General features: G+C 39.4%; 2 protein-coding genes across 4 annotated transcripts in view; one reads left to right on the plus strand and one right to left on the minus strand.

Moving 5' to 3' along the window:
• Window positions 1-10,848, plus strand: part of ncoa1 (nuclear receptor coactivator 1) — a 75,110-nt gene extending 64,262 nt beyond the window's left edge. For all 3 annotated transcript variants that reach the window (XM_067417848.1, XM_067417850.1, XM_067417849.1), the window contains 7 exons: window positions 579-747; window positions 842-1,144; window positions 1,378-1,476; window positions 2,662-3,055; window positions 3,729-3,903; window positions 3,992-4,178; window positions 6,047-10,848. In XM_067417848.1, the coding sequence (XP_067273949.1) occupies window positions 579-747; window positions 842-1,144; window positions 1,378-1,476; window positions 2,662-3,055; window positions 3,729-3,903; window positions 3,992-4,178; window positions 6,047-6,214 (1,495 nt within the window). In that variant the 3' untranslated portion in view covers window positions 6,215-10,848. The remainder of the gene's footprint in view (window positions 1-578; window positions 748-841; window positions 1,145-1,377; window positions 1,477-2,661; window positions 3,056-3,728; window positions 3,904-3,991; window positions 4,179-6,046) is intronic.
• A 2,687-nt stretch (window positions 10,849-13,535) lies between these two features.
• ptrhd1 (peptidyl-tRNA hydrolase domain containing 1) lies at window positions 13,536-14,837 on the minus strand. Its single transcript, XM_067418646.1, has 2 exons — window positions 14,590-14,837; window positions 13,536-13,911 (listed from the first exon to the last, which is right to left on the minus strand). The coding sequence occupies exons 1-2, from the start codon at window positions 14,797-14,799 to the stop codon at window positions 13,741-13,743; spliced, it is 381 nt and encodes a 126-aa protein (XP_067274747.1). The 5' UTR covers window positions 14,800-14,837; the 3' UTR covers window positions 13,536-13,740.
• Between the last annotated feature and the right edge of the window lie 468 nt (window positions 14,838-15,305).

The following is a 15,305-nucleotide window of genomic DNA, read 5'->3' on the forward strand; positions in this document are numbered from 1 at the left end:
TACACATAATGTTATTTCAGAGACTCAGGTTTTTACAACAAGGTCAGTTTTCACATATTTTTGTCGAATATTGTTGATGTTTGAATATTTTATTAGTTTTGCACATTCACGTCAACCAAAACATTTTCATCAGCTCAAGTTAGATTCCATTTAAGCCAAAGTAAAATTGACAAAAATAATGAATAATAAATAATAAATGAATATGTTGTGACAGAATATTAAATAAATTAATCTTTTTTGTGTGTGTCAATAACACAAAAAATTGTGTTGCCACATTGGATCTTCTCATTTGCATTTTGCATTTTGTGTTAAAAACATTCTAGTAAATCATCTCTGATTAATATCAATTTTAAAAACTTTTGGTAGGTTAAATGTTGTCGTATCTCTCAAGAATCAAAAGAAATATTTATATTTCCAGTTACAATTACAACTGTAATACTGTAGTCCATAAGTCGCAGGGAAGAAAATATGCACTTTCACCATAATTCTATTTACTTGCCAGATCAGCTAACATGAGATAGAACTGTCAGCTGCCTTCAGAATCATAGACCATCTTGTTTCTTCTCTGCACTACGCAGGCAGTGCGTTCCGTGTCCGCTGGATGAGATGCTCTGTCCGCCCAACACTCCTGAGGGCCGTAACGATGAGAAGGCCCTGCTGGAGCAGCTGGTCACTTTCTTGAGCCGCACTGATGAGAGCGAGCTTGCTGAGCTGGACCGAGCTCTGGGCATCGACAAGATTGTTCAAGTTAGTATTACAAGAAAAAACAATCTTCACATACATTTTACCCTAATAAGAACAATGTGTCTAAGTTCGGCTGGTTCTACTGTGTCGCCTACAGAGTGGATGCCTCGAACCCGTCACCCAGACTTTTCCTCAGTCCCAGCCCCCAACACCTGTACCCATGGACCCCAAGCTGCCCAGCTACCCCTCTCAGTTCCCAACCTCACCCTCACAATTCCCTGCTGAGATGGGCACAGCACAGGGCATGAGTTTCGGGGCCCCTCGGATGGCATTTCCAGGCAACGTGGGCATAACAGTGCGGCCCGGCATGAACCGAGCTCCTGGTGTTCCCAACCAGCTGCGGCTACCTCCCAACCAGCTGAGACTCCAGCTCCAGCAACGTTTGCAGGGCCCACAGCAGGTAGATCTCCAGCTTTCACCTCATTGTGTAATAATAAATGTGAACGCACAATGTCTAAATCCCTCCTCTTGGATTTTGTTGCACTGTGTAACAAATCTAATGAATACTTTTGATTTCGCTCTTTTAAATAACATGCTGTGGAACTAACCTATTCTTTTGTCGAGTGCAGCTGCTGAGCGAACGCGTGATTAGTTGCTCTTGTTTAGTGGTGATCTATCTCCTCTCTCCATCAGCTCCAGAACAGGCTTGCAGCCATGGGCCAGTTCCCACAGGGGGGGCACGTTGCCATGGGGATGCGTCAGGGCATGCAGCAGCCTCAGATGCCCTCTCAGGTTAGTGTTGCGTGCACTGAGACAAATTATTAAAGCCATTTATAAAATGTTTACAGATTATCAGAATATAATTTTCAACAATAAAATGGTAACAAGAGTTTAATAAATGTTCAATCAAATGTTTATGCACTAAAAGCGGCACAAAACTTACTAAAGCAGATTAATTGTTGACTATTTTACTAGAGTCCTGTGTGTTTACTTGACCACCAAACAGCATTGTGAGAAGTGCTTGAACACAAATATCTTGCTGACTTAAACTAGTTTAAAGCAACACTATGCAACTTTTCCACCCGCTAGAGGGCGCCTATTCAAAACACAGGCGTAGTTTGATGACGAAAAGTTAAAGCGAAGAATCTTGGGACGTGGTCTTCACCTCACAGCCGGTGGAAAAGAATTAGAATAGAAATCATGTTCATGGATGCGGTTATGAACGTTACTGTAGTATGAAGCAGAGCAGGACCGAGTGTTGAGGAGCTGAGCAGCAGGACTTTTATTATGACGGGACACAGTCGCCGGCGCCATTTCCGCTTTTCCGGTCATGAGTATGAGTTAACGCAGCTCTGTTTATCATATCATAAAAATGATTTTATGACATTACTCTGTGCGTTCGCTCAGCGGCTGCTATGACTCGTGTTGCACAGTGCTAAATAAGTGTTTCTGCCAAATAAAACCGGAAAATGAGGGGTAAGGCAGATATGATGCAATTGACAGTCGACTCCCTCAGACGTCCCGGCTCCTTGGTTAAAATAGCAATTTTCTTACAATTTACAAATAGTTGGAAACATCTGGGATATTGTACTCCAAAAGTCCTACATGGTGCACCTTTAAACCAGATGAAACAACACTGACAAACAGGAGAAACGCTGTGTGCAATGATACAGTCAGATTACTACCAATCGGAGTAATTGAAGGTCTACCAATCGCCATCATTTACCATGGATTTACTGTAGTAACACTAACTGCACCATTGTGGGATATTCATATAGATTTTGTATTATATTATTAATGTAGACATGCACTAAAGAAGTAATGGAATATAATTACAGTGACCAGTGCATTCCATAATCAGTTTATTCCGTTTTAGTTGTCAAATTGATGCATATGTGTATTTTTACCCTTTCCCTTTTACAATCGCTATTTTGTCTGTAAGTGACTAAAACTAAAAGCTCCGTCTCTCTCTCACAGCCTCCACTCAATGCTCAGATGATGGCGCAACGGCAACGGGAGCTTTACAGTTTCCAGCACCGCCAGCGACAGCTTCTGCAGCAGAAGGTCATGCTGATGAGGCAGGGAATGAACACAGGGCCTCTGGGGGCTCAGCGAGTTCCTAAGGGTCCCCAGCAGCAACAGCCGCCACAACAACAGCAGTTTGGCTTTCCTCCAGGCTACAATGCCGTTCCTGGGAACACCCCTACCTCCCCGAGCCATTTTAACCCCATGGGAGGACCTCTGGATCCCAAGCTGCCTACCAGGGGGGGTATGGGAAACCAAGGAATTATAGGAGGCATTCAAGGGCAATTTGGGGGGCCTGTGAACACTCCTGTTCAGCAGGGGCTTTTCCAGCAATTTGGGGGGCCTGGTACGTCTCATTTGTAAGCTACTAATTTAACATCAGCAGGGGTTATTATAGTTAATATTTCCATCTCAGGAACTTTCCACAGGAGCTAGGGACTTTTGGGTGGTATTTGCTGTGTTTTGACTGCAGGGACCAGGGTCTAAAACAAGTTCCGGGTTAAAATGTCCCGCTCAGAAAGTTTTTTTAAACTACTACCTTAGGTGGGACTTGGGCACCGGACATGCTGAGTTCACGCAGCATTGGTTGACTGATTTTATTTCAACCACCACTTTTAAAAGTCTGTTGTGGTGCGTGCAGTAAAAGTTGTTTGCAATTCAAATCAACAATGAAGTTTTAAAAATACGACGAGGTTCGAGCTGTTCCTGGTAATTTTGGTTGAAACATGGCTTGAAACTAAAATAATTTTATGCTTCAAATAAAATAAAATTGTAATAAATTAAAATATTTAAAAAGTACACATTTTATTTAAGATAGTTGCAAAAGGAGCATTTCTTATTTTCATTTAGTTTACTTGATGTACTAAAATAACTCAATTGAAAATAAAATTCTAGTGAAATTAGAAAATATTAACTAAAACGTTCAAAAACATATAATAGTCTCTCAATGATACTAAAATACATTAACACATGCTTTTGTCATGTCTTAAAGAACCAATGTACAACTGTGTCTCTCACAGGCATGATCCAGCAAGCAGATCCATCCTTTGCTCCTGAGCTGAGTCCAACCAGCCCCTTGCTTTCACCTCAGAACTCCACCTCTCAGAGTCCTCTGCTCCAGCAAGCGCAGCCTCCACCTGGTTATCAGTCCCCTGACATAAAGAACTGGCAGCAAGGGGCCATTGGCAACAACAGGTAGGGTGTTTGATACTGATCACCAAAAAATATGCAATTTAGGTATCTTAATATTCATTTAAACCCTTTCATTTTGTTATGTGTTCAGCATGTATAACCAGGCAGGACAGCCTGTCTCTCAGAGCTTTGGGCAGCAAGGCGTTTATAACAACATGAGCATCACCGTGTCAATGGCTGGAGGGTCAGGAGCGGTGAGCACTCTACCTCCTATTGGATCATCTGTCGGTATGGGCAACAATAACCTTGGCAGTGTTACTTCAATGTGTAACGATCAGGTAAGATGGTCAATATGTTATGTATTTAGATGACTTAAAGGTGCACTATAGTATTTTGGCAGTAAACTGTCCAAAGGTCTGTGTTATATATTTTGTTCAGTTGAGTATTTACAATATTCCATAGGTTTCCAACTATTTGTAAATTGTGATAAAATTGCTATTTTATCCAAGGAGCCAGGACGTCTGAGGGAGTCGACTGTCAATTGCATCATATCTGCGTTACCCTCGGTTTCCGGTTTTATTTGGCAGAAACGGTTTACTCTTAGCAGTGTGAACAAGTGTCACAGCAGCCGCCGAGTGAATGTACAGAGTAACGTCAAAACGTCATTTTAAACACATTTAAATGTATCTAATATAATAAACAGAGCTACATTAACTCATACTTGTGAACGGAAAAGTGGAAACAGCGCCTACGTCTGTGTCCCGTCTGCTCGCGAGGCGCGTGTTCTTCATCTCCAGTGGCCTTGCTCAGCTCCCTCAACACTCCGTCATACTACAGTAACATTAATAACCGCATCCATGAACCTGATTTTTGCCTATACCAATTATTTTCCACCGTCTGTAAGGTGAAGACCGCCTCCCAAGATTCTGTGCTCAAACTTGCCGTCATCAAACTAAACCTTTGTTTTAAATAGGCAACCTCTAATGGACACAAAAGTTGCATAGTGCACCTTTAAAGGGATAGTTCAGAAAAACCTTAATTTACCCACCCTAGCCTGGCTCCGCCCTCCCACGTACTTCCACTCAATTTTCCTTCAGTACTCCGCCTGGGATTGCGGATTTTAACCGGTTCAAATTTTAACCGGTCCAATCAGCGAACAGGGAGTGGTTGAGAATGATGACATTGATGTTGTGCGCTAGTTTGAGATGACGTGCGTCACGACCAAGCGATTGGTTATTGCAGATCCAGAGTGGCTCTGGGCAGATCCAATTATTTTAAACTTAAACAGGAGATCCCCCTTCAAGGAAGTTAACGCTTGTCAATGGAGAGTGGCCAGACTCTCTGTACGAATGAAATGTTCCAGAGTCTGGAAAGAACAGGCTATACTCACCCTGCATGACCTTTTTTTCTGCCGTTGAACAGTTTTTGTTCTTATTGAAACTTGAATGCTTCCGTCCCCATTCATTAGAATTCATATTCTACGCTACAAGTGTTATTTTAGTATCATTGATGATGATTGATTTTTGTTTTCATTTTAAATTGTAAAGTTTTAGCAACTTTGCAATTAGCTTATAGTTTTAGTTATTTTAGTGCTTCAATTTAAACTAAATGAAAATAAGAAATCCAGTGTAATATGAACGCTCAGAAATTATTCTCATACACTGACTTGTTGTTTGATTAACATTTATTATAATTATAGATGTTGAAAATGCCTGTTATGCCTACCAAATAATGAAAATTCTGTCATTAATTACTTACCCTCATGTCGCTCCAAACCTGTAAGACTTTCATTTCTCTTTAGAAAACAAATGAACATCTCTTTGATGAAATCTGAGAGCTTTCTGTCCCTCCGTTGACAGCCTATGCAACCAGCCTAAATGAAATCTGTTCATCATGTATAACGAGTCTCTTCAGAAGATTTGGACTAAACAGCTCCATTCATATGGATTAGTTTCATAAGTGTCTGTGGCGTAGCTGCCTATTTTCATTTCTGCGTGAACTATCCCCTTAATATTTGTGTGGATTCCTTTTTCAAAAGAACAGCATTAATATGAAATAGAAATATCTTGTAAAAAATGTTTTTACTGTCACTTTTCATCAATTTAATGCATGCTCGCTGAATAAAAGTAATTTCTTTCTTCTAAAAAAAAAAGTTTGAAGTTACACTTCAAGTTGAACTTACATGACAGTCTTTCCTGTTTCTCAGGTACAGCAGGTTCAGGTGTTTGCTGATGTCCAGTGCACGGTAAATCTGGTGGGCAGCGACTCCTACCTTAACCAGTCGGGCCCCATCGGGACCCAGAAGGGGCCGAGCGGCACCCCCACAGCCCAGTCTCAGCAGAAGAGCCTCCTCCAGCAGCTCCTGACCGAGTGAGCCGCCCATTAACCATCTGCCAGAGGACTGTCTCCACATGTAGAGATTTTTATTCTTCACCTTTGGTTTCTATACAGTATATCTGCAGGGTCGGTGTCTGGGCCCAGGCTTGTGAGGTTTCATAGCCGTTCGACAAAGTGCTCATTCCTGGTCACCTTTTTAAACGCCTGTTTCCGAAAAGGAGAAAAGATCACGTTCCAGAATTTGCCAAGTCTGTAAAAAAGGACCTGCTGCTTCTGCCGGCTACACGTCCTGTCAGTCAGGCCAACGTTGCAGTGCTTCTTGGAGAGCGGCGCAGCAGCTGAGCTCGGATTGGTCGGATTGGAAACTGGGGCAGGCTTTTGCCATGGTGTCGCTATGTTCATGGTATATCGCTCAGTTTCAGCTGGATCTGTGACTGATAGGCTCTCCTCAGCAGTGCCTGATGATGGGAGGAACTTCCCGCCTCTTTTTATTTGTTAGTCGGTTCTGTTTGTTGCTGTTGTTGCGTTTGTTTTGGTCTGTTGTCGCTTTCAGAACAAGCATCGCCAGGATGGGAGACTGCTCTGTAGTGCGTATCCGTCTGCGTATCAGGCTTTCCTGGCAACACTGTTTTGAAACAGCAGACCGTTTTTGTTTTTCTTTTTTTTTTCTTTTTTTTTACGATGTCCTACACATTCTCGTCTCCCCCCAGCAGATGTGACTACGAGCCACTTAGGGTCAACTCAGCCTATCAGTGTTGTTTGCGGCAATGTGTTGTGCAGGTTGGTATTATTGTACAGCACAGATGGACAAAGTTGGGACAAGCTCACACTTTGTAATTTCCTTTAAAACGAAGCATCATCAAATTCCAGGCAACTCTCGTTTCGGAAGCATCGACATAACACCAGTTCTTTTTTTTTAAATGGCTAAATCTGTAATGTCACTTTTCACTGTTTTAAAGTAATCATCCGTAGGGGTCTCATGGCTCTCAAGGTCAGAGACTCGGATTTTTACGATAGAGATTGGTTATCGAACACCCCGGTAATTTTTACAAACCCTCCGCTGCATCGCACACAGGTGCGAAAATGTAGATTGTACATTGATTTTGATTATACAGTTAAGCGTTTCAAGGATGCTCTTGAAAACCACAGGAGCGAGGCGTCGTCTCGCACTCTCGCGTTCTCCAGCTCTTTGACTGCTCCTGAGACTACTGTTGCCCAGTCAGACACTGTTCATCAGCATTATCCTTTGTTCATTTACCTACCAGTCATCCACTCTTAAGAATCATTTCAATTTGATTCAAACCTAAACATTTGAAATGAAGCTAGCTGCGTGAAAAGTACTAACAGAAATCCTTTTTTTTTTGGAATTGACATGCCCACATAAAGACTTGCTGTGGTCGAAATTGATGTCTCACCATGTGAGCACGAAGTATTTCACAAATCGCGCAACGTCGAAATCGTGCTGCATGCGCAACCGTGTCCCCTTCTCACGTATTTTCATTCTCCTTTAACAGTGTTCTTTTGTTCGTGACTCACTTTGTGGAGTTTAAGTGCCGTGTCTTTGTGCGTGTGCTCTATATACAAAGAATGGCTCTTTTTCTCCAACGCTACACCAGCTTAGATTGTCCTCACGGGGGGAAATTATGTACAATTTCGTAACAGATCCTCATTCGTCTACGAAATTCAGCCGGCAGTATGTACTGTTGAAATCGAGCCACTTTTTGCTATATATAAATGTACATAGACATTACAAAAAGCAAGATGAATTGACAAATACATAACATACAAGTCTGTGTTTTTTTTCCAGTTTTCGGCTCACCGGAAAAACACAGATGTCGTAATGATTAATTTCTGCCCTCCTCTATGGGGAACAGGCAATCCTGTATAGATAAAATGTTTTTTGCAGTGGATAAGATTCATTTAATGAACCCTACCTTTCATCATTACCGTGTTTATGCCAAATATACCAAACTAGCAAACAGCGCCTATTAATGATGTTTTTTTTTGTTGTTGTTTTTTTCCCGTTTATAACGGCTCTCACAGTCAGTACACAACATCAAGGTACAATAGAACTATTCAGAACCTGGATTATCAAAGTATTGTGTATATAACAGATAAATGTGAATATGTATCTGTTCAGACTCAACAAAATGTAGTGCTCCGAGTTTGTGGTAATAACTACTTGCTTCCATTTTGTTTTTTGTTTTGTTTTTTTAGATGTGTATGGCTGTCTGAAAGCGTGTATGTGTGTGATTAATACTGTATATCTGGTGTTTAAAATGGAAAAACAGACAAATGTCCTGATTTTGATTTTCTTTTTTCTTTTCTTCTTTTTCTTTTATTTTCTTTTTTATAAATACCTGCAACTTTTCCTGTGGGTGTTGAGATTGCTCTATATGTGAGAATGGTTTAGCGACTGCTGAATGTGACTTTGCTGAGGGAGAAGCAGCATGGACTGGCTTTTGTACGGGTTAATTTAAAAAAAAAAAAGGCCATATTATTTAATTTCTCTGTTGTCAAAGTTTATACAGCTCTGACAAAGTGGAACCTTGGTTTGAGAACAGCACTGGCTTGTTGTAGTGGGGTTTCGTCAACTGCCTGATGTAGTTTTTGCCATGTGTAAACGGAATAATGACCAAAGCTTCAAGATACTAAAAGATTCATATCATATGCAAGGTTCATGCAATTGGACAAATGTAGCATCAAGTTTTTTTTTCCCCCTGAATAGGCGTCCCATCATGTTTATAACACTACCATTTTAATTTGTGTAGACGCTCCCTTCCCCCCAGCTGGTTTGATTGTTTTTTTTGTGAAGATGTTCAAAAGTGAATTATCTTCAGACATTCCCCCGTTGCTACTGATTTACCAAACATGCAAATGCCTCTTCGGGAGGAACTTTAGTCACCGTTTTCAGGAAGATTTCTAACCGCTAGCTATGCACGTTTAGAGGTTAAATGAAAAGCATTTGGCTTTGGGTTTTAAAAACTGACGCTACTCAAAACGGATTATTGCTTTGACTGCAGTATTCTAGCGAGCGACGCATGCTAACAAATATCTCCTGATTTTCTTTTTTTAACTCAAGGATATACATCATTTGTAGTTCAAAACAAGTGGTTTTGAGCTACTCGGGCTAAAAACGAGAGAACCATACTGATGCAACTATACTTAGATATTTGACTTTATTTAGCTGGATTCTTTATACCAAATTTGAGGTGCCTCTTGTACATATTTTCAGCATAGAGGACTGCTCCTCACCGTTTGATGAACGTTTTCTTGTTTATGAGGATTTTCTTATACTGACCTTTGTAAGACTTTTGCTGTATTTTACATGAATTTTTTACTAAAAACCTAAATGTACCAGGAACTTGCAAGGAATACAATCTAGCTTTGCACTTTACATGAACTACAAGGAAAGAGGCCATGTCAAAAATCCGAATATACGTTCGCGAAAAAGAGCGAATACCCCCTCCGAATGTATTTTCGCAAAGTGAAACGCCATTTCGCTTTCCACGGGAAAATCAAAAGGCATCTCAGGTTCTTCAGGAAGAACTTGGCTTGTCGGGCCCTCATCATTGGATCCCTTAAAAGAGCAGGGTAGCGGAAGCCTTTGCCACATGGGTGTTTTTCTGCTGCAGAACCGTAGATCTAACTATGCCTATCTTCTTCAGGTGCTCCACCTCCCCTTTGCCCCCGTCCTTTTAGACCTGGCTTTATCTTTTGAAGACATTCCTCATCTAACTCCGCTTTCTGTTCACCGCGGTCTGTGTCGTAGGCTTTGAGAGTCGTTTCAGGTGCCAAGTGCTAAGAACCATTTATGCAAACTCGTACAATCTACATTTCCTCATATCATAGTTGTGAATCCTACGTATCGACCACCACACACTCTCCTCGTCATTCAGATGTCATCTCTACATGGTATCATCTACAGTAGCTACTGTTTACCTGAGATTTTCACATATTGTAAGTGCTGCCTTATTAATATACAGATATTAGTTGTATTGGTGAAGGGAAGTCGTGCTTGTAGCTCCACTGAAACGGCGCTCGTTCTTTAAAGGCAAGGTTCCACTTTTCACCTGTAAAATTAATATAAATAAACAAATATATATAGATATATACATTTTACTCATTTTGTCCAGTTTTGTATAATACTTGTGAACTTTTTTTTTTCTTAAGAGGTATCATTGCAGCTGTGTGTGGGACATTATGAATGAAGATGTATCTGGGAGACTTCTGCATGTTTTGTCATGTTTTTATTTTGTTTTTTGTTTTCTCTATATCCAGGTTTATCTGGAGAATCCTACCTTTCTTAGGACGTTGTAGACAATCAGTCACATGCTGGGTCCAGCACCTGTAGGATTGTCCTGCAGGCTGCAAAACTGTGTTTCGCATCTACTGAATCAGTCTTATTTTTCGTGTCCATTTCATAGAATTATGTGGCTGCTCAAACTGAGATTTGAAGTTTACACACATACATTTACACATACACACGCATACACACACACACACACTCAGACAAACAAGAAACATTCACTCACACCTCGTGCATATGGCCCCTTTGTTGCTTTTCCAAGGTGAAGATACATACCTTGAAGGAAATTATGCTTTGACTAACAAATCTCTATAACATCCATGAATGTGAGAATGCAACACATTGCAATAAAGCACCATGTTAAAAAAAAGGACTGCCAGTACCATCTTTATGTCTAGGGGTGGGATCGTAAAGAATTTAAACTGTTTAAAATCAGTTCCATTTAATGATTATTTTGCATTTGAGGATGAAGTGTTTGGAAATGCAATGCAAAATAAATAAATAACAATATATAGATATAAACTCTATATTGTCATATGAACAGCCAGTCAGGTCTAATTGGCCTTTAGGACAACATAGCACATTAACAATTGTGAATATTCAGTCTTACAATATTCAGAGAGGTCAGATTACTTGGAAAAGTGTTTGATTCACTAGAATGAACCGATTCATACGAGTCTTTCACTCGAAAATCTTCACTGGTCATGCTTTTATGTTTTTTATTCACTAAAAGAACCGGCTCCTAAGATTCATTCGCGTTTGAGATTCAAACTTAATTTGTCGTAATGTAACTTTGTAGTTCACTCAAAAAAACTGTCTCAGGAAAATATTTTGCACTGTATGTTTTTGATTAACATAAAAGAACCAGCCCTTAGGTGTCTTTCGCTCGAGAATTGAGCTTGGTCGCTACACAACTACAGGTCCTTCTCAAAAAATTAGCATATTGTGATAAAGTTCATTATTTTCCATAATGTAATGATAAAAATTAAACGTTCATATATTTTAGATTCATTGCACACCAACTGAAATATTTCAGGTCTTTTATTGTTTTAATACTGATGATTTTGGCATACAGCTCATGAAAACCCAAAATTCCTGTCTCAAAAAATTAGCATATCATGAAAAGTTTTTCTAAACGAGCTATTAACCTAATCATCTGAATCAACTAATTAACTTTAAACACCTGCAAAACATTCCTGAGGCTTTTAAAAACTCCCAGCCTGGTTCATTACTCAAAACCGCAATCATGGGTAAGACTGCCGACCTGACTGCTGTCCAGAAGGCCATCATTGACACCCTCAAGCGAGAGGGTAAGACACAGAAAGAAATTTCTGAACGAATAGGCTGTTCCCAGAGTGCTGTATCAAGGCATCTCAGTGGGAAGTCTGTGGGAAGGAAAAAGTGTGGCAAAAACGCAGCACAACGAGAAGAGGTGACCGGACCCTGAGGAAGATTGTGGAGAAGAGGAAGATTCCAGACCTTGGGGGACCTGCGGAAGCAGTGGACTGAGTCTGGAGTAGAAACATCCAGAGCCACTGTGCACAGGCGTGTGCAGGAAATGGGCTACAGGTGCCGCATTCCCCAGGTCAAGACACTTTTGGGCTACAGAGAAGCAGCACTGGACTGTTGCTCAGTGGTCCAAAGTACTTTTTTCGGATGAAAGCTAATTTTGCATGTCATTCGGAAATCAAGGTGCCAGAGTCTGGAGGAAGACTGGGGAGAAGGAAATGCCAAAATGCCTGAAGTCCAGTGTCAAGTACCCACAGTCAGTGATGGTCTGGGGTGCCATGTCAGCTGCTGGTGTTGGTCCACTGTGTTTTATCAAGGGCAGGGTCAATGCAGCTAGCTATCAAGAGACTTTGGAGCACTTCATGCTTCCATCTGCTGAAAAGCTTTGTGGAGATGAAGATTTCGTTTTTCAGCACGACCTGGCACCTGCTCACAGTGCCAAACCCACTGGTAAATGGTTTACTGCCCATGGTATTACTGTGCTCAATTGGCCTGCCAACTCTCCTGACCTGAACCCCATAGAGAATCTGTGGGATATTGTGAAGAGAAAGTTGAGAGACGCAAGACCCAACACTCTGGATGAGCTTACGGCCGCTATCGAAGCCTCCTGGGCCTCCATAACACCTCAGCAGTGCCACAGGCTGATCGCCTCCATGCCACGCCGCATTGAAGCAGTCATTTCTGCAAAAGGATTCCCGACCAAGTATTGAGTGCATAACTGAACATAATTATTTGAAGGTTGACTTTTTTTGTATTAATAACACTTTTCTTTTATTGGTCGGATGAAATATGCTAATTTTTTGAGACAGGAATTTTGGGTTTTCATGAGCTGTATGCCAAAATCATCAGTATTAAAACAATAAAAGCCCTGAAATATTTCAGTTGGTGTGCAATGAATCTAAAATATATGAAAGTTTAATTTTTATCATTATTATGGAAAATAATGAACTTTTATTACAATGTGCTATTTTTTTTTAGAAGGACCTGTATTTGGTTCATTAAAAAGAACTGACTCAAAAGAGTCGTTTCTTCTAGAATCTTGCCACACGACCACACTTTGGAACATATGCAGACATCCATTGATTCTACAAAAAAAGAATTTAGGGAGGTAGCATATCAAGATCAAGACAGATATCAAGAAGTATTTTTAGAGTGTTGCTGCAATGTGTCCGAGACGTTCCTGTCAGACATTTATAATACGTCATTAAGATGTTTATGATTTAGTATGCATGTAAAACTGACTTTTTTTTAAAGGTGTTTATCAGATGCGTGTACACAGCAGGTGCTTTCCAGATAAACTGCTATTTATCAGACATTTTGCGGGAGACTCCTGGACCTTTTGATGACTGCATGGACCCTTACAAACCAGTCCAAAATTACTGACCCATCATCATCAGCACACAAGTCTTAATTTCAATTTTTAAATTGTTCAATTTAAAACCTCTTCCAAGTGGGTGAAAACTATTAGTATATTTTAAAAACATTTAGGATTATTGCAGATTAACTTTACCCAAATCGGGAAAAAAAAACATTGTTTCCATTTCAGATATTAAATATTTTATATTTTTCAATCACTGCACTGGTACAATAACATGAGAAGCATTTTGCTACACAGATATGGAGACAATATGTGGATGATCAAAGTCCAAAGACAGTAAAAGATGAGATGGTAATACTTCTACCAAGTTCATTCTGCCACATGCCTTTCTGACCAGTCTTTGTGTTTATATTTGTATATGCAAAATTCATTTGAAAAGCTTGAACTTTTTCAGGAAAGGCTGCACAGTCTCCTTAGGGTATGGCTTTAAAGCCAAACATGTGGGGATATTTTCTGGCTGCTCCATCCATAGTTTATGTGCTATGTCTTTTTCACGTAGTGTACTGGAAAGAGTTGAGAGAGATGCCTCATCTGGAGCCTGTGGGGGAAAAGAGAATATTTTCTTAGTAAAAATAATAATTATATATATATATATATATATATATATATATATATATATATATATATATATATATATATATACTGTAAAAAAAAAAGTTTTTTGTTGGTTTAACTTAAAAAAAGTAAGTAACCTGGTTGCCTTAATTTTGAGTTTATTGAAATTAAAATTTAAGTTGATACAATGAAGTAAATTTGTTTAATAAATAGAAACTCAAAATATTATTGTATCTGAACCACATAAAAAATTTGATAAATCATGAAAATAGCACTATTTGGCATGTTTCACTGCGTCATCAGAAATAAAACACACACAATTACCCAATATGCTTACAAAATCTTTTAATATTTTAACAAAGGTTGTCAAATCTCAAAAAAACTTCATTGTATTAACTCAAAATTGTAATTTCAATTAACTCAAAATTTTAAGGCAACCAGGTAACTTTTTTTCTAAATATTTTTTTAAGAATATATATATATATATATATATATATATATATATATATATATATATATATATATATAAAAATGATAAACTAGTTAATGGCTTTTAAAGTATTCTTAACAATAATTAGAAACCACACTACATACAGATGCTAAAATACTAAATGATCAGAAACGCATGGTGAATGTGCTGTAACTGCAGTAACTTACTAACCTGCAGCACCACTTTGTGCATGCTGTCCAGTTCTGCCAAATAGTCCTGTGTATCAGGGTCACTGTAATGTAAATGAATAGCTGCAGTGGCCGCGTGACAGGCTTGAGTTATAACCGCCCCTAAAGGCCAGGATAAAGTGTGTATCAGGTCTGATCGAACGATGACATACTGGACTAAACGCCTGGACGTGCCACTACTCGGCGTTGCCATTTTCAACGTGAAAAATTCCAGACAGGAAATGACAAGTAGCGAGTTCTTGTTTACGTTCCGGGGTTATTTCCATTTCCTTACCGGTAAAGTTATTGACTGGATGCCCTCTACTGGTTGTTTGAGAACGCTGCGCATTAATATTAAAATTCATTTAATAATAAAGATGTTGAATTTTAATAATCGGAAGAAAATTGTATCCATTAAAAATAACCTTTTGTGCAATGGAAAATCATATGGATATTAAAGTATAGAACCATCAATGCTAATAAAGAAAGCTTTATTTTTAAAAGTGTAGCAATTTACATAGGTTTTAAAGGGAAGTTCACCCAAAAATGAAAATTCTGTCATCATTTAGCCAACTCAGTCTCATGTTGTTCCAAACCTACATTAATTTCTTTTTCTGCTGAACACAAAAGAAGATAGTTTGAAGAATATAGGTAAACAGTTGATGGACTTCTTTGACTTCTATAGAATGGAAAAAGAAACAGTTTGGGTTAACTTACTAG

Source organism: Pseudorasbora parva, chromosome 15 (assembly GCF_024679245.1).
Source record: "Pseudorasbora parva isolate DD20220531a chromosome 15, ASM2467924v1, whole genome shotgun sequence".
Classification (NCBI taxonomy): domain Eukaryota; kingdom Metazoa; phylum Chordata; class Actinopteri; order Cypriniformes; family Gobionidae; genus Pseudorasbora; species Pseudorasbora parva.